This window comes from Bos javanicus, chromosome 29, assembly GCF_032452875.1.
Source record: "Bos javanicus breed banteng chromosome 29, ARS-OSU_banteng_1.0, whole genome shotgun sequence".
NCBI lineage: Eukaryota > Metazoa > Chordata > Mammalia > Artiodactyla > Bovidae > Bos > Bos javanicus.
The window spans coordinates 17,019,088-17,042,738 of record NC_083896.1 but is presented as its reverse complement, the minus strand read 5'-3'; the positions used below and the strand labels follow the sequence as shown (position 1 = coordinate 17,042,738).

The window sequence follows — 23,651 nt, the reverse complement described above, 5'->3', positions numbered from 1 at the left end:
ACTCTTTGTGACCCCATGGACTGTAGCCTTCCAGGCTCCTCTCCCCATGGTGATTCTCCAAGCAAGAATGCTGGAGTGGGTTGCCATGGCCTCCTCCAGGGAATCTTCCCAACCCAGGGACTGAACTCACGTCTCCCATGTTGCAGGAGGATTCTTTACCATCTGAGCCACTAAGGGAGCCTGGGGCTTTACCCTAGACCCACTGAAGCAGAGACTGGGGCGGAGGCTCAGCAGTTTTTGTTTTGCCAGCCTTCCAGGCAATTCTAGTGCACAGTGAAATCTGAGGACCAGTGAGCTGGGGACACTGAGGAATGGACAGGCAGACCGGAAAGGACAAGATGACCTTCAGAGCGAGAGACAGAGATTCAGGAGGACACTGACCTCCCCCCTGCCCTGCCCCTTGTCTTTCAGAGGCCACGGCCACACAATTTCAGCGGAAACAGCTGGGGTTGACTTGTGTTCTTTAGTATCAGCTGATTGCTCATCCGTGAAGTTGGGAGAAAGCCACCCACTGCAGTTAGTGTCCCCCAGAGATGCCATAAGTGGCACATCAGTGCTGAAAATGGCCTTGGACATTTAGCACCTTAGCAGACCTGGCCCAGAGAGGGCAAGGGTCATCCAAGGCCACACACTGAGGATGCAAGCCAGGCCTTCTAGGCTTACTCCTCGTCATCACGAGGCCATGCTTGGTGTCCTTAAGGGATGTGAGCACCCAGCAAAACCACCGAGGGAAACGTCTGTGTGCATCCCACCTCTCTCTTGCTCAGCTGGCACTTGGATGCCTTTCAGTTCCAGGCTGATCATTCTTGACAGATGTTTCAAAGTCAAAGCAGTGCACGAGAGGACAAAGCTGTCGCTCTAGGCACAAGCACAGTCTCTGAATTTTGTGCCTGTCAATGTAGTTTCTGTTCACGTTGCAGGATTATCTTGCCTTGGAGACACTTCACTCGGGGCATTACAAGGGACTCATACTCTGGCCGCCTCAACACTCAGAGTCACTCCAGAGAGACATTTATCAGACCGGGTTAATCAGTCCTGGTAGGAAGTATGTTCGAAGTGTGGGCACTACTATGCCCCACATTGCTTTCTGACTTTATGGGAAGAGGCCATACTGCAGAGGGCCTATAGGAAGAAGCTTTTCTTCTAACTGGTACAGCAGAGCCCACGACTAGGGCTGAAGGATGTGAGAAGCTCTAGAAGTAGAACACATCAGACAACATAGAAAACACTATCTTGGCTGGAAGGCAGCTGGCAAGTTTGGGCAGGGCCACTTGCTATTCTATCATCTTGTGCCTGGGCGCCCAAATTTGAATTCCCAATAGTAATACCAATGCTGGTGGTCAAGGGACCACACTTTGAGAACCACCAGCAATAGTAACATGTCTGGCCTTCTTCATGGCGTTCTAGTGCTGGCTCATTTGGAGTGCCAATACAGTTCTGCCATCTGCAGAACTTATCATCAGATCATCACTTCTCACCTCTGAGCCTCAGGTTTCCTATCTGTAAAATGGGAACAACAGCTGCTGTCTGCAGCTCAGAGTGGTCAAAGTCAAACAGAGAAACAAATAAGGCAAAAGAGTCCCAGAAATTGTGAAGACTATTTAAGCACAAGAGGAAGCAAACATTTAGGGCATGCCTACCTTAAGTCAGAAGTTCTGTTAGATGTCAGAATATTGACACGAATAAACCAGAATATCTGCTCTTAGAGAGCCCAGGGCTGCATGGGGAAGACAGATAAATGAACCCCTGTCATAGCTGATGCAGTCACGGAGATCACGGTAAGCTGTAGAAGCGTGGAGAAGAGATGGGCAAGTGGCTTAAGTCTGACTTTATCCTCAAGGCAAAAGGAAGCCTTCATGGGAGTTTAAGGTGGAAAGCAACCTCATCTTATTTGTTTTATGGGAAGATCACTGTGGGCTGGAGCATGCATTACCCATTGGGAGAGGCATGTCTAGAGGCAGAGGGGCAGGAAGACAGTGAGGAGGCTGCTGCAGTGATGCAGGAAAGAGATGATGGAGAGACGATGCATTGGAGGAAAGAGATGATGGAGAGAAGATGCACTGGAGATTAGATGTGCAGGACCAAAGAGGTGGTAGAATCAAGAGAGTGCCCAGGTTTCTGGTTCACTGAGTGAGGTGGGGAGGACTGGGCAAGTGGATTAGGATGGAGTTAATAAGCCTCTGCTTCCAGGCTATGTCCCCGATGGCTCAGAGGGTAGAGAATTTGCCTGGAATGCAGGAGATACGGGAGATGTGGGTTCAATCCCTGGGCTGGGAAGATGCGCTGGAGGAGGGCATGGCAACCCACTCCGGTATTCTTGCCTGGGAAATTCTGTGGACAGAGGAGCCTGGCGGGCTCTAGTCCATGGGGTCGCACAGAGTTGGACACAATTGAGCGACTAAGCATGCACGTATCCTGGCTGAGTCACTGCCATGAATACCTTGTCCTGTGTAGCAATGCAACTCTGATTGCCAGGACCAGGACTCCCCCACTGTGAGGAACTGTTCCCCTCCCTTCCCTCCCCATGCCCTGGCACTCCTGAGCTCTGCTCTTCTCTACTGCTCTGACATGCAGCTGTGTCCTTGCCATCCAGGGAGTCATCACCAAAATGAACAACAGTAGCAATCAGCAAGCAATTTTTTTATTTTTTCTTATACAATGCCTGGGAGTGCAGATAATGTTTGTGATTGTTGCAAAAATAATGGAATGAAAAGTGGGGATTCTGCCAAAGAAAAGAAGGAAAATCTATTTAACTAAACTCAAGTGGTTCAGACCCAGTTTGAGGTTTCTTAAACTGGGCCTCCTAAGGTTCTCTGCCCTTCTAGCCTGCCTGTGGTGGGGAGCTGCTCGTGAGACCCAACAAGCTTGGCATGGCACACAGCGATGGCCCCTGGAGGCTTGGAGAATCACTGTCACAGTGGAATTCTTCTGGCATCTGCTCTGTGTGTTAGAGACAGGCAGCTCTCTGGGCTTCTCACTCCCAGCCAGTGGAAAAGAGGTGCTCACGGAGATTCTAAGTGAGTTTAAGAACATCCCAGGCAGACAGTGGACTAGAGGAGGCTTATAATGATAAGAGAGCTGGCTGCATCCCTGCCTGTGCTAAAACAAGCCTATTGCTTTATTGATAATCCATCCTCTCAACCGTCCTGAAAAGTGGGTATTATTAATCCAATTTTACAGAGGAAGAAAATAGAGGGGAAAATTAATGATGACCTCACAGCTAGTAAACAGCAAAACCGGGATTCTAGCCCAGGTTACTTGATGCAACAACCCATGACTGAGATAGAATCAAAAAGACATAACAATACGTGTTGGCGAGGGTGTGGAGCAATCAGGACTCTCATACATTGCTGATGGGAACACAAAATGCTATAAGCACTTGAAAACAGTCTGGCAGTTCTTCAAAGGGTTAAACAGATTTGCTATGTGCTCCTCTAATTCCTCACCTAGGTATTAATATATTCCCAAGAGAAATGAAAATACGCATCCACAAAGAAATCTGCATATAATTGTTCATAGCAGCAAATTATTCATAATACTAAAAAAGTGAAAGGAATCCAGATGTCTGTCAACTGATGAAGTGATAAATAAAATGTGGTATATCCATTCAATGGAATTCACTTAGCGATAAAAAAGAAATGAAGTGTTGTGCTGGCCAAAAAGTTCATTATGGGAAACCTGTATGAACTTTTTGACCAACTCAATACTACACATTCTGCAGCCTTGAAACCATTATGATAAGCGCAAGAAGCCTATTACAAAAGAGTACATAATGTATGATAATATTTACATGAAATGTTTAGAATAGGGAAATTCAGAAGGACAGGAAGTAGTTAATGGTTGTCAGATATGCAGATGACACCACTCTTACGGCAGAAAGTGAAGAGGAACTAAAAAGCCTCTTGATTAAATTGAAAGAGGAGAGGGAAAAAGTTGGTTTAAAACTCAACATTCAGAAAACGAACATCATGGCATCCAGTCCCATCACTTCATGGGAAATAGATGGGGAAACAGTGGAAACAGTGTCAGACTTTATTTATTTTTTGGGGCTCCAAAATTACTGCAGATGGTGACTGCAGCCAGGAAATTAAAAGACGGTTACTCCTTGGAAGGAAAGTTATGACCAACCTAGATAGCATATTCAAAAGCAGAGACATTACTTTGCCAACAAAGGTCCGTCTAGTCAAGGCTATGGTTTTTCCAGTGGTCATGTATGGATGTGAGAGTTGGACTGTGAAGAAAGCTGAGCGCTGAGGAATTGATGCTTTTGAACTGTGGTGTTGGAGAAGACTTTTGAGAGTCCCTTGGACTGCAAGGAGATCCAACCAGTCCATCCTGAAGGAGATCAGCCCTGGGATTTCTTTGGAAGGACTGATGCTAAAGCTGAAACTCCAGTACTTTGGCCACCTCATGTGAAGAGTTGACTCATTGGAAAAGAGTCTGATGCTGGGAGGGATCGGGGGCAGGAGGAGAAGGGGACGACAGAGGATGAGATGGCTGGATGGCATCACTGACTCAATGGACGTGAGTCTGAGTGAACTCCGGGAGTTGGTGATGGACAGGGAGGCCTGGTATACTGCGATTCATGGGGTTGCAAAGAGTCGGACACAACTGAGCAACTGAACTGAACTGAACTGAGGGCTGGAGGGTTAGGGAGAAATCTGGAGTGACCAGATTTCTAATACCAGTAATAGATGTGGGTATTTTGGAGGAGGGGTGATAAAAATGTTCTAAAACTGATTATGGTGATGGCTGCACAACTCTGTGAATGTACTAAAAATTATTGAATCATATACTTTAAATGGGTGAATTACGTCTCAACAAAGATATTGCTTTTTTTTAAAGCCCATGATTAAATATTTAAAAAGAAAGAAAAAGAAAGTCATGATCCTTCCAAGTAAGAGTATCTAGAATTATTTTTTCATTCATTCAACAAATCTTAAGCCCCTATTATGAGTTGGCATATATCTGGGAAATTTTGACTAGGAGCTCCTAGTCTGGGTAGAGGAGATAGGATGTGGGCACAGATAATCATGATTCATGGGAGAAGAAGCCAAGGGATTTTAAACAGGAGGATACTATTTCATATCCAGTGGGTTGGCAAGATTTAAAAACTCTGACGTTACCACACCGGCAAAGATGCAGAGCCCCAGATATTCTGATATATTGTCTAAGGGAGAATAAATAGGTATAATTTGGAAATAATTCTGGTAGTGTTTAGTGGAACTAAAGATACACATGCCCTATGACCCAGCTATTCAAACACAACTAGGGATGCACACGCCCTCTGACCCGACATCCCAATGCTCTAGGGTATCACGTGGATAACCTCTTGCTCAAGGGAACGTGAACAAGGCCCATGGCTACCCCACTGACACCGCAAGACTGGAGATAATCAAGCCCATCAATAAGAGAAAGAGTAGATAAACTCTGTTATAGTCACACATAGGATTAGATACAGCAGGTAAACTCCAATAAAATACAATATATACAGAGTTTAAAATATACCAAACCATACTACATTATTTATGCATGGGTACAAACACAGTCGTGTTGGAATGATCAATATGAAATCCTGGATACTGGTTGCTTCTCAGGAAACAGAGTAATAAGATTGGGGAGCACCCTAGGGTCTTCAATTATATCCATAATATTTCTTTTTAGAACGGACTTGCAGTATCTTTTATTTTTTTCAGTGAAATCTTTTATTGAAATAATGGTAGATTCATGGGCAGTTGTAAGAACAGTACAGAGATTCCTTATGTATATGCCCAGTTTTCACACTGGTAACATTTTGCAAAAGCATAATATACTATCACAATCAGCAGATGGATATTGATACAATCCACTAATCTTATTCAAATTTCCCCAGTGCGACTTGTATTCCTCTATGCACCTGTCAAATTCTACCCAGTTTTATCTCCTAAGTGTCGGTATCTACCATTACAATCAAGATGTTAAACCCTGGCAACCACCACCCTGACCTCGACTTCTAAATTTCAGTCATTTCAAAATGTTCTATCCGTGGAATCATACGTATGTAATGATATGGGATTGGCTTTAATTTTTTGGCACAGCACAGTTCCCCAGAGACCCACCCAACTTGTTGCAGGCATCAATGGTTCACTCCTTTCCACAACTTGTTTCACCATTCAGTTTGTGAAGGACATCTGGACTCATTCCAGTGTTTGGCCCTTACAATATCTATAATGTTTTAGTCCTTCAACTGGGAGGTATTTGAGTTTTTACTGTACTACTGATGCTATTTTTTTGATGCAAAGGAGATTCATATTTGGAAGGGAGGGAGGGAGGGAAGGTGGAAGAGATACTGCCTGTCCAGCTTTGTGCCCAAGAGAGGGTGGCCTCAAGTGCAGGACTCTGGGTGACAACTGAGGCCAAGGCAGGTCTGGTGTTTAGGAAGCAGGAGCTGGGCACCCACCAGCATCAAGGTCCCAAGCCTCGCATGGGTTCAAGGAAACCCGTCCAAGACCTTCAGCCTCTGGGGCAAGTGTCTGAAGAATCCCGCCACTGGTTACAGAGGTCCTTCTCCAGCCTGTGTGTGTGTGGGTGGTCTGCCCCCAAATGGGAAAATTGCAGAGACAGAAGAAATGGGGGTAGCGCTCAGGGAGGCAGGATGAAGTCTGGCATCTCCTGAGACCCTTGAGAAAACTCCAGAAGTGCAGCAAATTGGCTGCCGGAACAGTGCTGGAGTCGAGGGAGCCAGTTGGAAGGAAACAGAAGACGCTGGGAACTTCCTTTCAACCTGAGGTCAAAGCTGTGGGGGATTTTCTTTCCCGTGGGTGGATAATGAGGCCCCGATCCTATCTGTTACTGCCAGGTGCAGGGAGACAGGTGTGGCCCCAGCCTCCTGGGTGCTGCCTACACCCCCGCACAGGTAGCTGAAACCTGCTTTGCCTAAATCCCCACAAACACCAATTATGAGCCACTTAGTCGTGGGCAGAGTGTGGGGTAATGACAGACTCAGGCAACAAACACCCCCAGGGGGCTGCCTGGTGCCCAGACACCCTACCCTCAGGAGGCCCCTTCTGGGACACCTAGGAATGTCCTGTGCAGCCCAGGGAACTACAACCAGTGTGCTGAAAAGCCAGCAGGGCTCTATGATGACCTACCATGGGAGGGAGGCAGGAGCAAGACTGCAGCCCAAGTCAGAGAGGGCTACCACAGAGCTTACCTTCCAGGCAGGTCTGGGAGAATGAGAAAGTTTCTGACGGGTGCAAAAACATCCCAAGGGCTCCTCACGCCAAAGGAAGAGCATGTGCAAAGGCCCAGGGGCTGCAAGGCACTACAATTACAGCTACAACCACTGCTGCTAATAATAACAATATCACAACTCACACTGGTTGAAAATGCTATGGACCAGGCACCGTGCCCACAGCTTTATGTGTAACGCCTCACTTGGTCCTAACAACCACCACCACAATTCACTGTCATGTCAATTTCTCATGTGACTTTATAGAGGCATGGGGTACTTAAGAAACCTACTCCTGGTGACTCAGCTTGGAAGGAGGAGAGTCAGGATCTGAACCCAGAGCCTGAGCTCTTTGCTGTTGATGATCAGCTCTTCTGAGAAAAGGGATACTACCAGCTCGTCTATGATACAGTGAGAAGTCTGGGCTTCCTCTGGAGGCCAAGGGGAGCTACAGACAATCCCTAAGCAGAGAGGGTCATAGCAGACCTCTATTTCGGGGATGCTACCTTGGAGGCTGCTCTGAGCTCTTTCCTCACCACCCCTGGAGGCTCAGCTCCTCGGTTTCATTGCTTTCCTTCACTATTTTGCAAGTTAAACTTTCAGCATGCTAATATTACACTTGTTTTAGAGAATAAGGCAACACCTCTTCTATAATTGCAGGTACCTGGTGAGGTTGCTAAACCAGCACAGGAAGCATCTCTCTCGAGTGTTCCAGACCCACAAACTCCACGCCACCCACTTCAGCTCATCTCCCCGCCCTAGGCCACCACTGGGCATGGCTGGACCAGAACTCGCCCCAGAGCCTCCAAGACAAGCCATAAGCACAAGGAAGTCTCTTGGCCAGTATTTCACCAAACTTGGATGCTATCCTCTTTGCTGTTGTTCAGTCTCTCATTGTGTCCGACTCTTTGCGATCCCACGGACTGTAGCCCGCCGGGCTCCTCTATCCATAGGATTTCCCAGGCAAGAATACTGGAGTGGTTAGTCATTTCCTTCTGCAGTCCTCCTTGAAGGTCACCCTATTTTACCCACTGCTCTGGGCCAGTGGCTGTCCAGGGCCTCTCCCCCATCTCTGAGACATCCCCCACACAACAGAGGGGAAGGACTCTGCCTTTGCAGTCAGTGGGTTCCAGGTACAAGCCAGGGTGCTGCCATTTACCACCCGTGTGAGCAGCTGAACGGTCCCTGCTCCAGCGGTCTCAGTCGGGAGGAGGTTGGCTGAGAAGATGTCAAATGTCCTCCAGGCCTGCGATGCCTCCTGGAGGACCCACAGTGCCCAGGGCAGAGCACGCCCAGCCCTGCCCGGCTGAGACGGCAACAGCAGACCCCTACCCCTGCCCCAACTGTTGTGCAGATGAATCAGAGAACATACAGGCAAATACCGGTCAACCAGAACATTCTTTACAGAGTGAGAGACGATTTCATTACTTCATGTCCTAGTTTATCCCAGGGTCTCCCAATCCCCTGCCTTTCTTGTGCGTCTGTGCGTTTCATTTGGTGGCGAGGAGGAGAATGATGGGTGGTGTCCACTGGGGCTGGAAGAGGCGGGGGAGCTGCAGAGAAGTCCCCCAGACCATGCCTGGATTTGCTCAGTCCGAGCCCTGACATGTTCTGAGCAGAGATAATGAACCCGCTCAGACACTGTTCATCACTGCAGAAGACAGGCCTTGTGGGGAAACAGCAGGTGTCAGAAAGAAGGCACCTCCGCCTGGCTCCCTGCAGCACCGCTGCATTTCCTGCTTGCGGCCTAGTCTATGCGTCAGCGATACGGAGGCCGCTGCGCTCCGGTCACACCTGACTTCGGTATGCCTAGACAGGAATTGGGGCTGCAGAGGGCCCTGGGGTGATGGCAACCACCCCACTGCTGCGAAACAGGGCCCTCTCCCTTTCCTTTACCAGACACTGGGATTCTTAATTGCACCAGCCTCTGACCTCGCCCTCAGGAAGATCCAGAAAACGGCAGAGTGGACGTGAGCCCAGGGTTGGAGGTCAAGTGGGGTGAGCCGCTGCTGGCCCTGGCTCTGCAGTCTTGGCAACTGGGGCAACATTCTAATTTCTCCCAGCCTCAGTTTTCTCATCTATAAAAGGGGATGATGATGGTGGTGGAAAGAACAATTGAGCTGCTATGAGGGTTAAGTGAGATAAAGCAGTAAACCAACACATTACTTAATAATGATGCTAGTTATAATTGTTAGGGGAAGGGGAGAAAGTTAATGACTCATTCAACATGTTTGTGATAAGGGCCTGTTCTGTGCCAGGCCTTATGCAGGAATCTCTGCAGGCCCTCACTGGGGAGGATGCTGATGGAGGGAAGCGTGGAGTCTTGGAGCAACAAAGAAGAGCCACCCAAGCCTCCTCTCCTGACTCCTCCTGCAATCCTGCCTCCCTCCCACGTATAACTCCCTTCCACTTATACCCAACTTGGCTGCTCCTCCTGGATCAATAGTTTCTTCCCTAACTGGTGGTATAGAGGCCAGGAATCCCCAATGAATTATGGACCCCTGGGAAAATCCCAAACTCTCTCCCTTCATAAATAGTCACTCAAAAGGTTTGACTACACCTGGATTTCTGAACTTCCCTGATACCAATTGCTCCAAGAAGGATGAATATTAATTGTGTCTCAGAAGAAGAACCAGGAAATGTTGTCTTTGATAACTCACATGGATCACCAGATCTCTCTCTTGGATCATCCCAAGAGCTCCCAGGACCTCGCACAGTCACGTGGTCTCAGAGGGGACTTCTCCTACACAGGCTGCAGTTAAAACAACGTTTGCAACAAGTCTCTGTACCTCTGGGCCCTCTCTTGAACATGTGTGTCAGGTTGGATGGGAGCAGGGAACTCACGCCTAATAACATTTATGGAGCACCTGTTACATGACAGGAAATTTACACATAGGATTCATTGGATCCTTAGAACAGCCTTGTGGTGGGAGGTATTCTTTCTCATTTAGGAGATAAGGAAACTGAGGCACAGAGAGAGGTATACCTTTGCCCAAGATTATACATCTTGTGGGGCTTCCAAATTGTTTCAACGGTAAAGAATCCATCTGCCAGTACAGGTGACGAGGGCTCAATCCCTGGGTTGGGAAGATCCCCTGGAGAAGGAAACAGCAACCCACTCCAATATTCTTACCTGGAAAATCCCATGGACAGAGGAGCCTGGAGGGCTACAGTCCACAGGGCTGCAAAGAACTGGACATGACTTAGCGACTGAGCACAGTCACAGCCACACACAGGTTGTGAGGGAGGCAGCTTTGAACAGGCATATCTGACGCCAATGCTCTTGCTCATCCAGTTACACTAGTGGTTCTCAGTTTTTTATTCATTACAATCCTTCCCAACATCACTCTGCACGCCCCCCCAAACCCATTGCTAAGGAGACTTTATAGACTTTCCCCTCCACAAACTCCTCTACCTCCTGTGAAATGTTAATACTGAACATATAGTGTATTTCTGCTTATGAACTCAGCTCTTCAGAGGACCACAGTCACTATAATAACTAAGATTTTTTTTCACCCCCAAGAACCAATCTTGCCCTCTGGGGGATGACAGTGTCCCTGCAAAGGATATGTAAATTACACCAGTGGTTCTCAACGTGTTGGCCCCAGGGTGGATGAAAGCAATATCTACCCATAAACCTAGACCAGGAAAGGAAAATCAGCTGGACCATCAGTTCTCAAGTGGAATGTTTGTGTTTTCTTTAAAGGAGCTGGTGAGTCATGGTCTTTTCGTTTTTAGATTTGCTATCGGTTCTCATACTTTATAGACTCACTTGTCACTTCCTATGAGAAGCCTGCCTAGGTTAGTCCCTATCGGAAGCTGGGTTAGTCCCCTTCCACCTCCAGTTTCATTCTGCCAAAGCAATGGTCAGACAATGGTCGCTGTCCATGTAAACGTCCTTGTCCACAAGAAGGACTCTGGCTTCTCTGTCTCTGCATCCCAAGGTCTAACATGGGCGCAGCATGGAGTAGGTGTTCAGTAAGTGTTTGGGGAGTGAATGAATCGATGGGCAAATGACATTAAGATTGCTCGTGCTGCCTCTGCTGTGCTTGGCTAAAGCCTTTCCAAGGACCACGCTGGGCACAACTGGATCATAGCCATGACGTGTAGGCCTGCCTGCAGAATGCGGTACCCCCTGGGCACCTATTACCAAACCAGAGTTTTCATTTGACAACTGCTGGTGCTGCTGCTAAGTCACTTCAGTTGTGTCCAACTCTGTGCAACCCCATAGACGGCAGCCCACCAGGCTCCCCCATCCCTGGGATTCTCCAGGCAAGAACACTGGAGTGGGTTGCCATTTCCTCCTCCAATGCCTGAAAGTGAAAAGGGAAAGTGAAGTCCCTCAGTCATGTCTGACTCTTAGTGACCCCATGGACTGCAGCCTACCAGGCCCCTCCATCCATGGGATTTTCCAGGCAAGAGTACTGGAGTGGGGTGCCATTGCCTTCTCAGTCATGTGACAACATGGATAGGTAGTGTTCTGGTCAAGGCACCTATGGGGCTGAGATGAGCACGGGGTGAGATCTCAGAACGGTGATGGCAATGGCACTGAGATGGATTTGGCCTGTGGCATGGAAACTGCCCCTCAGTGTTCTTGGCACACTCCATGGACTCTGGACCAAAAATACAATAAACTGCCAACCCGTAATAATCAGGAAAATCTTAGCCAATGAAGCCCCATGTTCACACCACAAGAAAGATAGAGGTGACCACTTTCAACTTCTATTTCCACCAGTATGTCTGCTTATTCACCCTAAGAAATTTCCCTAATGTAAGACATGGAAAAAATGCTAGATTAAACAAACATACAAACAGTTTTTTAAAAATACAGAGAGCTGACCTGTCAAGAAAGAGAAAGCAAACTTTCAGAGGTCAAGATGACCACAAGATAGCATGAATCTCTAGAGGTTCCCAAGCAGGGAGTGGGGGACAGCCTTGGGGGACAGTCTCTGTCTGTCCTTGGTGGTCTGGGGATTTTAGTTTTAAAGAGTCAAGGAAAGAGGCAAAGTCAACGTCCTTGAAAAGGTAGAAGTCAGACTGAGACCTCACTTAGGGTTAGAATTTCCAAAGGAGCCATGTGTGCCATAATGAACAGGTGAGTCAGAAAAAAAGACAAAACCCTACCCCACCAAAGAAGACTGCAAGGGAAACTTGGTTGTGGGGATAAGTGAAGAGAAAGGAAAAAATTTTAATGTTGCTTATGAGGCTTCCCAGGTGGTGCAGTGGTAAAGAATCCACCTGCCAATGCAATAAATGCAAGAGATGTGAGTTCAATCCCTGGGTTGGGAAGATCCCCTGGAGAGGGAAATGGCAACCCCCTCCAGTATTCTTGCCTGGAAAATCCCATGGGTGGAGGAACTTGGCAGGCTACAGTCCATAGGGTTGCAAAAAGTCTGACCCAACTGAGCACACATGTGCTTTTTTCAGTGAAAATTCCCAATCACAAAGTGGTCCTCACGTGGATCTGGTGCTTGACTACATATTACCTTATGCCCAGAAAAGAACCCTAAGTCCGAGCTGAGTATTGAATTTAAAGGAATCTCAAGTTGGTGATTCCTCCAGGCATCTAGCTTAAACAAATGTAAATTCTTTCTGGACTAATGAAGGTTCAGCTCAGGCCTCAAAGGAGCCCCACAAAACAATCATGAACACGTGATTTGAAAATTCACAGAACACGTGAGGCAACGAGCCACCATGAGCAAGAGACAGCAAAAATAATGAACAAAAGAATCAGACCTATGGGTACCGAAATTATCAGATTCAGAAAAGAAATGTATACAATATTTAAAGAGATATGTAAGAGTAGTCAAAGCATAAACAAAGAATAGGCTCTTAAAAAAAATAAAACAGGTTGAAAGATAACTAGAACTTCTAGAAGTGAGGCTGACATACAGGCTTCCTGCTGCTGCTAAGTTGCTTCAGTCGTGTCCGACTCTGTGCGACCCCACAGACAGCAGCCCACCAGGCTCCCAGTCCCTGGGATTCTCCAGGCAAGAACACTGGAGTGGGTTACCATTTCCTTCTCCAATGCATGAAAGTGAAAGTGAAGTCGCTCAGTCCAGTCCTGAGGCTGCTCTAAATATAGTCTATGTGTGGTATCAGAGGGACTTCCCAGGTGGCTCAGTGGTAAATAATCTGCTTGCCAATGCAAGAGACACAGGAGATGTGGGTTCAATCCCTGGGTTGGGAAGAGCCCCTGGAGTCAGAAACGGCAACTCACTCCAGTGCCCCTGCAATATCAGAAAGGACTTTGGCACTGGAATCAGAAAACTAAAACACTGCGTGTCTTGGGCCGATCACTGCCCATCTCTGGGCCTCACCGTCCTCATCAGCAAATGAAAGGGTGGAACTAGATCACCTCTTAAGTCCAACTCTGTCAACAAACATTCTACAATACAACGGTTCAGTTACTGGGCACCTGATTTCTGAGTTACCTCTGATTATCAGCATCTCATGAGACTGTGAACCCTTACAATAGTCCACTGAGATATGGGCTCTTATTACGACCATTTCAGGTATTAGGAAACTGAAGTGGAGGTTAAGTACCTTAGAATCCAGAGCGGGTAAACCAGGCTTGGACCCCATCAGTATGACCACAGAGCTGGCTCTCTTCCACGATATACCCTTCTATCTTGCTTGACTCCTCACATCCGCAGTTCCACCTCTGGGATCCTTTGACCTATTGAAAGTCTCCCAGGGCAAGGGGCAGCTAAATGGCTAGCCCAGGCTGTTAAGAGCAACAAGAATTCCCACTCCAGTGGGTGGCAAGAGCATCATGGAGTTAATTACCAGTAACCAAATATTAATGTTATTTAGTACATCCTATGAACAAGGTTTGTGCGTATTTTAGACAAGAGGTATTTATGACGGAGCAGCCAACTGTAACAGATTGCTGGGGCTTATGTTCCGAACACCCACTTTTGGACAATGCTTCGCTCCGAAAGCACTACTCTGTGACTTGGTTTCCTCATGGGTAGAATCTGAACTGTAATAGTACCTGCTCTCACTGGGTTGTTGCTGTGATTCGGTGAGCTAATACAAGTCAGGCGTGTAGCGAGCATGCCGCCAATGGTGGCTCTTGCTGCCGTCATTCTTATTAATTTCAACCCAGTGGGAAGGAGTCGGGCTTGGCAGCAGATGACCTTGATTCATTTCCAGCCTCCCCCACTTCCCAGCTGTGTGACTTCAAGCCATTGACCCTCTCTGAGGCTCCATGGCCCCATCTGCGAATCAGAAATAACAGTGCTTACCTCACTGGAAGTTGTGAGGGTTAAATGGACTGTGAAATGCCTAGCGCGGTGGTTGACATATAATAGGTATTCAACAAATGTCTGTTCTCACCCCTGGAGCGTTTGCTGCACACTTGGCTTCTCCATCAGGGTTAGAATCCAAAGAAGCAAAGGATTCTGTGCTGAGAGATGTTGACGGGTTGCTCTCTCCCACCTAGGGAGTTTTCACAAAGCAGCAGGTAAGTCAAGGCAGCATAGTGAGAGAGGTTCACAGCTTCAGAAGAGGCCCTTCAGGCCATGACCTTGGCTGCTTTGGCTAAACTGGCTACCGAGATGTGCAGCTAAAGATGCCATGAGCAGCAAGCCCTACCTTTATGAGGATCTGGTCTTTGAACACACTGAGGGAAACTGACCTTCCTCTTTGGAAATGAACCAGGGATTCAGCTTATAAGTCATTCTGTGATGATTCTGTGCACCCAAGATTGCGCCATAGCACTGCCCCAGGGATGGGGGACAGGCAGACGAGGACTCCATTAAAGGAGGTGCAGAAGGGCAGGAACAGCGGCAGCAGTGGTTATGCGACTCTGTGAACTGTGACTCCAGCAAGGCCTCAGGGAAGGATAGAACTCCACCCCTGGTTTCTACAGCTGCCTGGTTGTCACTTTCCAAAGTCCTGGCAGAGGCTGTCCAGAAATGGTTCCCTAATCAGGATTCCTCTTCTGAATGAACAGGGAACTTCTGGGTTTCAAGCTCCATCTGGGGCACCTTTTGGATTTTATGTTAGGTCACCAGATCCTTCCTCCTCCTCCTCCTTAGACCATCTGTGTGTTTACTGAATCCAGACACTGATTAAGCAGACACTAGGCATGGAAAGAGGATGGTAGGATGGCAGGACGGTGGGTATCCCAGATGCCTGGAGTGAAGACGAAGGTGCCAGCTCAGGGAGGGAAGGAGTCTTGGAGGACAGGCAGGTGGTCTGGGCAGAAAGAGCCTGAAACCAGCACGAGGGTATGGCGGCCACGGCAGGAGTGTCTGCACTGCTGTACCGCACAAACGGAAGCAGGTCGCCTCCCCAGGACCAGACCCGGCAGCGGCTCCCCAGCTGGAGGATGGCGTGGGGACCCCCGAGGACGAGGCACACGGACCCGGCTTCAAAGCCCAGCTCGACCCAGAACTAGGACATAGGTGTCCCTCAGCAAGTGTCTCAGTTTGATTGCTGGAAAATGGGACTGTCCCTAGCTCACAGAGCCCCAAACGCATAGGTTTGCATAATGAGAATAAGACGTGCTGTGTGCCTAGCACAGATACTAACCCACAGAAAGTTCAATCAATGTTCATTTCTCTTTGCTTCACTGCCACAATTGGCACCAAATGTGACAACACATTCTTAGCCGCATAAGTCATGTTTGCTTTATTCAGTATTTACACAAGAACCCGGGCTTCCCAGGTGGCGCTAGTGGTAAAGAATCTGCCAGCCAATGCAGGAGATGTAAGAGACATGCGTTCGATCCCTGGGTCGGAAGAGCCCCTGGAGGGGGGCACGGCAACCCAGTTCAGTATTCTTGCCCGGAGACTCCCATGGACAGAGGAGCCTGGCGGGCTGCAGTCCACGGGGGTCGCAAAGAGTCAGACACAACTGAAGTGACTTAGCACACACACATACGAGAATTAGCATGTTCCAATTAGGATCATTTCTCCAACCTGACCCTGAGCAAAGTAACTACCCTGTCTCATATTCTCTGAACCCCCAGGTTCCCAGTGCTAACCAGATGGATGGTTCTGACAACGCCTGACCACTCAGTTGTCTTTGAGTCACCAGTAACTCTAGTTAATTGTTAATATCTCATCTGTGGCCATGTTGTCTATGAAAAGTAACAGATACAAAAGTGAGGACTGCTGTCTGTCTGCTACATGCGGGGCAGCTACCATGGCGGACTCCAAAAGGATGGGACAAAGAACCATACCTGAGGTTCTTGTTCAATATTCCCAAAGCTAAAAAGCTTGCCTGAAAGATAGACACGCACTTTAAAAAGAGCAGGCTGTAGCAGTAAACACGCTAGTTCAAATGAACAATACCAAGCCCAGGTGGGGTGGTGGGAAACGTAATCGTGGGCTTTAGAAGCAGACTGACTTGGATTTGAATCCCAAGTCTGCATCTACTAGTAAGGCATCCTGGGGCAGGCAGGCTTCCCTGGTGGCTCAGTGGTAAAGAACCCACCTGCCAATGCAGGAGACCTGGGTTCAGTCCCTGGTTTGGGAAAGAAAAGGAAATGGTACCCCACTCCAGTATTCTTGCCTGGAAAATCCCGTGGACAGAGGTACCTGACGGGCTACAGTCCATGGGGTCACAAAAGAGTCAGACATGACTCAGTGACCAAACAACAACAACCCTGGGGTGGGGGTGGGGGTGGATGCCTGTTTATACATCTGTCAGATGGAGAAAGCACTCCCTCAGCGCTGTGATGATTAGGTGATACGGTGAACGCCTGGCACGCCGAGAGTGCTCACTGTTACTTCCCTTCCTCTTTCTTTTTCTCATTTCCCCTTCTCTTCTAGATCACTGACATTATTCTATTTGTGACTGGCTTTGAATGAGTAGCGGATGACCTCTATCTGCCTATTGGTGATCACAGTCTTCTGCACATGTAAGTGTTCTACCGTCAGTTCAGTGTCTGTGCAAAAACTTCCAGTGGCTTATCATTTCTTAAACAAGAATCACAGGGCATCTTGGCCTCCCTGTCTTGCATCCCACGCCTTCCACCAGGAGGCCGTGACCTTCCAACCCTCTTTCACTGCAGCATTCACCTACTGGTACCAACCAGGGTGCTGGACGGATGGTTCATGTTGAGCTAATATTTGTATATGGTGTGAGAGAGGGGTCTAACTTAAGGTTTTTGTATGTGGATCTCCAGTTGTCCCAGTACCATTTGCTGAAAAGATGACTCTATTTCTGAGCCTTAATCAACTCATCCCTAAAATGAGCTTGAGAAGGTAATTCCACTGCTGGGCATATACCCTGAGGAAACCAGAATTGAAAAAGACACATGTACCCCAATGCTCATTGCAGCACTATTTACAATAGCTAAGACATGGAAGCAACCTAGATGTCCATTGACAGATGAATGGATAAGGAAGTTGTGGTACATATACACAATGCAATATTACTCAGCTATAAAAAGGAACACATTTGAGTCAGGTCTAATTCCGTGGATGAACCTAGGGCCTGTTGTACAGACTGAAGTAAGACAGAAAAAGAAAGACAAATACCATCTACTAACACATATACATGGAATCTAGAAAGATGGTACCAACAATTCTCCATGCAGGGCAGCAAAGGAGACACAGAGGTAAAGAACAGACTTTTGGACTCCATGGAAGAAGGCGAGGGTGGGATGATTGGAGAGAAGAGCATTGAAACATAGAGAAGGAAATGGCAACCCACTCCAGTAATCTTGCCTGGAGAATTTCATGAACAGAAGAGCCTGGCAGGCTACAGTCCATGGGGTTGCAAAGAGTCAGGCATGACTGAGCAACTATCACTCACACTCACTCATTGAAACATATACATTACTATATGTAAAATAGGTAACCAGGGCAAGTTTGATGTGACGCAGGGTACCTAAAGCTGGTACTCTGTGATAAGCTGGATGGATGAGAAGGGGAAGGAGGTGGAGGGGGTTCAGGATGGAGGGGACACATGTATACCTATGGCCGAGGCATACTGATGTATGGCAAAAGCCATCACAGCATTGTAAAGTAGTTATCCTCCAGTTAAAATAATTAATTAAAAAAAAGACTACCCTGTGAGGAAAGATCACTGCTGTGAACATTCAAGGAGATAGAGAGAAAAGAGTGTGCTGTGGTGGGGAGTGGGGTGGTCCCTGGCACACAGCAGTCAGCCGATGCCTATAACTGAAGACAAGAAGAACAGGTTAGCAGGTATTGAGACAGCAGTTGTCCTCACTTCCCCCGGACCACAGGTGCTCCCTAAAGATCGGTCACGGCTGCAGCCCCCCACACTTGTCACGAGAGCCTGTGCCATCCTCAGGACAGCGGTGTCCAACCCCCCTTCCCACGAACCTCCTCTTCTGACTGGCCCCGATCACCTTCTCATCTCCATTTCCCTTTTTCCTCCCTCACATTCTATCTTAATTTTGCATTAAATGTTCTTCATCTTAATTAATCAACTACAGTTTTGTTAGCTCACTCAAATCTTTTTGGGCAAGGTGGTGGGAAGGCATGAATGAACGAATGAGTCAAGCAAAGGAAAGGCCCCTAATTTAAAGCCAAAACAGTGAGGCCCCTGAACTAAAGGGATGGGCAGGCCACCCCAGCTGGAGGGGTCAGAAGTGGGCCTGTGTGAGGCTCCCTCCAGCCTAGCGCTCTTTGCACACACACCCCCACTCCCCCTCCCACCCTGGAGCGAGAGAGCAAGCCTTTTAAATCACATCTCCCTCCTCCACCGTGTTTGCAACACCTCCCAATTTAGTTTTCTCTCTGAATTTCATTAGTGTCCCATTTGCCTCGTCTTCCTGATCTCTGAGGCAGGCGTTAAGCAGGGGGAGACTCAGTTGGCAACAAGGGCTCCTGCCTCCTGACTGCGGGTGAGGGAAGGAGGAGGAGGACAGGCCCCGGGGACGGAGTTCCTGGTCAACTCAGCTCAGCCCAATGAACTGTTACTAGACGCTACCTGTGCGCCAGGCTCTGGGGGCCCCCAGATGAGGATCTGAGCTTGCCCTGGAAACCCTGGGCTCAGGGGAATGGAGGAACAGTGCCTGGGTGATGTGCTGCAGGGGAGTGGCCCCACTGGGCTGGCAGAGTGAGTGAGAATGAGGCGGGGAGGGCAGGGAGGAAGGCAGTGGGGACCTTCCCGGAAGAGGGGACAACACATATAAAGGCAGGGTGCTGAGAACAGAAGAGTGTAACGAGTCACGCTATGGAATCTCTCGTTCAGTTATTTACTCAGTCATCCAGTGCGGATTTCTTGAGTGCCTGCTACATCCCAGGCAGTATTCTAGACATCAGAACACGGCCAAAACAACACAGAGTGACCCCCTGCCTTCATGGAGCTCACATTCCAATGGGGGAAGAACAGAAAACAGAGTAATGCACAATGTGCCAGGTGGAGATAAATGCTACCTAGGAACATTCAAAGGGAAGACGGGCACAGGAAGACCTGGAGGGTAAGGACTGCCTTCCCTTCTCACCTCCTCTATGTCCACCTTGCTCACACCACGGGACCCCAGCTGCATCTTGAACAGCAAACACAGTGCTTTGCTGATTCAGCCCCATCTATGCTCTGCTCGCTTGGATGGCAACCTGGAGGTCTGTTCCCTCTGCCTGAAGAGTTCTCCCAAAAGCTGGAAAAGGGATTCGATGCCTTATGCTTTGAGATGGGAATGTGTTTATGGTTCAAGGAAAAGCAGAGGGGCCACTGGTGTGAGGGAGGGATAGATAAAGACGGGGTAGGAGGGGACAGGGGGGGTCCTGGGGGGTCAGGGTGAGGTCTGTGACTTTTCCTCTGCATGAGCTGGGGAGCCACAAGTGAACTGTGAGCAGAGGAGTGATCTGATCTGACCGAACCCATAAGATCAGATATGTTCCCTCCCCCGGGAGGGAATGGTGGCAGCAGAGTCTCCCAAGGAGGCGACTGCAGGAATCCAGGTCCAAGAGGGTGGCTCAGACCAGGGATGCGACAGAGGAGCTGGTCACAGGTGCTGAGGAGGGGAGAAAAGGGCAAATGCAGCACTCAGTGTGAGTGGAGGGACAGGGGGAAATGAGACAGGACAGAACAGGAGGAACATTCTAGACAGAAGAATCCCCTAGTGCCAAGGCTGAGATTCAACCCCATCCAGCCAGGCTCAGATCCTGCTACTGAGGTTCCTGCAATTTTTCCTCTGTCTCAATGCACGTGGGTTCAGCGAGCCTTGCTCTGGGCCCAGGTCTCTGGGCAGCATCAACATGGGAATGAGAGATCCCATCTCTGGCCTCCAAGGGGCCCCTCTGTTAGAGCCCAGAGCTGCATTCACATGTGACACTGCAGGATGTTCGGGGAACCAGTGAGAGAGAGGCCTGGGATGGGGGGATTTACGGGAGGAAGAGGAGACCACCTTTCTTGGGTTTAGATGCAGTGAGGGATGAGATTTAATTTTTAACTTCAACATTACGTCCTTCTTACAAGTGAGCCTGGATGGGGAGGAAGAGTTCACCTGGAGCCCAGTCATCTCTTGCCGAATGAACCTCAGTTTTCTTACCTTCAGTTCAGACCAGTAGCTCAGTCCTGTCTGACTCTTTGTGGCCCCATGGACTGCAGCACGCCAGGCCTCCCTGTCCATCACCAACTCCCGGAGTTCACCCAAACTCATGTCCATCGAGTTGGTGATGCCATCCAGCCATCTCATCCTCTGTCATCCCCTTCTCCTGCCTTCAATCTTTTCCAGCATCAGGGTCTTTTCAAATGATTCAGTTCTTTGCATCAGGTGGCCAGAGTATTGGAGTTTCAGCTTTAGCATCAGTCCTTTCAATGAATATTCAGGACTGATTTCCTTGAGGATGGACTGGTTGGATCTCCTTGCTGTCCAAGGGGCTCTCAAGATGGAATTATAAGAACTATCTCTTGGGGTTGCAGCTGTTTGATGAGATGCATCAATCAAGTACTTGGCACAATGCATCAATAAATGTCACCCCATTTTACCTGTCCCTCTCTAAAAAAAGCAAAAATCTTAATAGGTATCCTCAGAGAACTATGGCTTCCCAGGTGGTATCAGTGGTAAAGAATCTGCTGGCCAATGCAGGAGACATAAGAGACATGGGTTCCATCCCTGGGTCAGGAAGATCCCCTGGAGAAGAGAATGGCTAACCATTCCAGTATTCTTGCCTGGTAAATCCCACAGACAGAGAAGCCTGGCGGGTTACAGTCCGTGGGGTCGCAAGAGTTGGACACGACTGATTTGACTTAGCATGTATAGAAAACCACTGTGTCTCCACTGGCAAACATTTATCCCAGCTTGGAGTTATAGACATTCACCAGGCAGAGAGCAGAGGCTACATCTGTTTTTGTTCCCTGTTATATTCCCAGAGCCTAGTGTGGTGCTGGGTCTACTGTCAATATACAATATGTTTTTGCTGAACTGGTAAATAAATGATTGAATCTAAGGTTATGTATGATCTAGGCTCTGGTAGATCATACATACATACATACAATTAGCTGGGAGACCTCAGATAATTAATGTCTCCAGGTTAAAAAAAAATACTGATAATCTCTTTAGAATGTGTCAATGTCACTAGTTCTGAACATGAGTTATTTGGTTGGAACACCAGATTAAAGCACTTCCTAGGTGGATGAGGAAAAGGCAACCCACTCCAGTATTCTTACCTGGAAAATCCCATGGATGGAGGAGCCTGGTAGGCTATAGTCCATGGGGTCAAAAAGAGTCAGACATGACTGAACGACTTCACTTTAGGTGGCACTAGTCATAAAGAACCGATCTATCAATACAGGAGACATAGGGATGCAGGCTCGATCCCCAAGTAGGAGGATCCCCTGGAGAAGGAAATGGCAACTCACTCCAGTATTCTTGCTTAGAGAATCCCCATGGACAGAGTAGGCTGGTGGGCTACAAGTCTATAGCCTTGCAAAGAGATGAACACAACTGAGGTGCCTTAGAACGCACACACACCAGATTAAAAAACCAAAGAAATGTAAGAAAACAAAAAAAATGTCTCTGAGTCTCAGTTTTCTTACCTGTAAAATGGAACTCATAATATCTACTATGATAGAGGCAGTTACCGCCCATCAAATATCTATATTTCCCAGAGCCCTAGAAACCGGGTAAGACCACGTGTTAGTTCTGGCCCACAGGCTGTGCCACTTTTGAGCCGAAGCGTTTAAGAGCCAGTGCTTAACCTTCCGCCACCTCTTCCCCTGATGTGGAGACCAAGGTGGCCCCTTGTTCCAGGGGCTACAGCTAAAACACGGCAGAGCTGTCATCAGCTTGACGCCTGAGTCACTGGGTAGACCAGAGCCCTCCACCCTTTGGTTAGATAGGCAGCATGAGCAAGAAATAAACCTTCACTCTGTTAAGCCGCTGAGATTCCGGAGTTCATTCATTGCTGCAGCACAACTGAGCCTAGAAAGACTCAGGCTTCTACCCAGCACGACCGTTCACAAGGTAAGAAGTGGTGCTTGGTTCAGTTGTTGTTGTCCAGTCAGTCACTCAGTTGTGTCTGACTCTTTGCGACCCCATGGACTGCAGCACGCCAGGTTTCCCTATCCTTCACCACCTCCCGGAGTTTGCTCAAACTCACATCCCTTGAGTCGATATACCATCCAACCATCTCAGGCGCACCCCCTGGGTCCTGACCTTTCCCCCTGATTCTGTAGCCTTTCTGATGACCCAGACCCCCTTCATGATTCTCCCTTTCTCTCTGCCATGTTCTTTCTCTAGTTTGAAACATCCCTCTACTCCCTACTCCTCCCCAGGTGTGTTCTGGTTTTGCCATTGCACAGCAATATCAGAAAAGCCTCTGGAAAGCCATTCTGGCCAGTTGGACCTGGCCTGTGGACCACCTGTCCTCTGGGCAGCTGCCCACACACTTCCTCCTACCTCATTCTCAACTACGCCTTCAATTCCACTCCAACTCAGCTTGAAAGGTAACCACCAAACTCTGGATCCTGCCCCTGGTGCCTTGGCCCCGGGATGACTGTCAAGGCTGGTACGGCCTCTGTGGCCCTGGATATGCACTGTGCTCCTGGGTGCCAGCTCCCCGCTCACACCCGGCTGGATGCCTTGCCTTTGCCCGCCCTGTCCGCCCACCAAGCTGGCACTGGCTTGGCTTCCAACAGCCACCAATCCCGCCACTGCATCTGCTCTCCAAGAAGGCCACCTCCACCCTGGCCTGACCTCTGCACTCCCTAGGCAGCTTAGTTGGCAAAAGCCTTCAACCTGTTTTCAGATTCTAAGATGCCATTTCTCATCAAGACCACGGGTTTGCAGTCGATGACACAGAAAATCAGATCGGACAAGGGACTGACCTGGCTCCATGTCAGCACGTTCTGAAGAGTCAGCAGTGTCCGTGGGCCCTGAAGCCCTGTCTCCAGGGCCATCAGATCCTGGAGGATGGGATGGGATCCTTCCTGTTGAGGCAGAGAACAGAGAGTCAAGTGAGTGCGGGGGCAAGGTGTCCTTGACCCCGTTTTGCAGATCTCTCGC

General features: G+C 48.6%; 1 protein-coding gene across 8 annotated transcripts in view; it reads right to left on the bottom strand.

Moving 5' to 3' along the window:
• Nucleotides 1–23,651, bottom strand: part of TENM4 (teneurin transmembrane protein 4) — an 854,243-nt gene that overhangs the window by 567,796 nt on the left and 262,796 nt on the right. For all 8 annotated transcript variants that reach the window (XM_061407667.1, XM_061407664.1, XM_061407669.1 and 5 more), the window contains one exon: nucleotides 23,474–23,575. Coding sequence is in view for 7 of the 8 variants with exons in the window: in XM_061407664.1 (XP_061263648.1) it covers nucleotides 23,474–23,483 (10 nt within the window). In the remaining variant the exon portion in view is untranslated. The remainder of the gene's footprint in view (nucleotides 1–23,473; nucleotides 23,576–23,651) is intronic.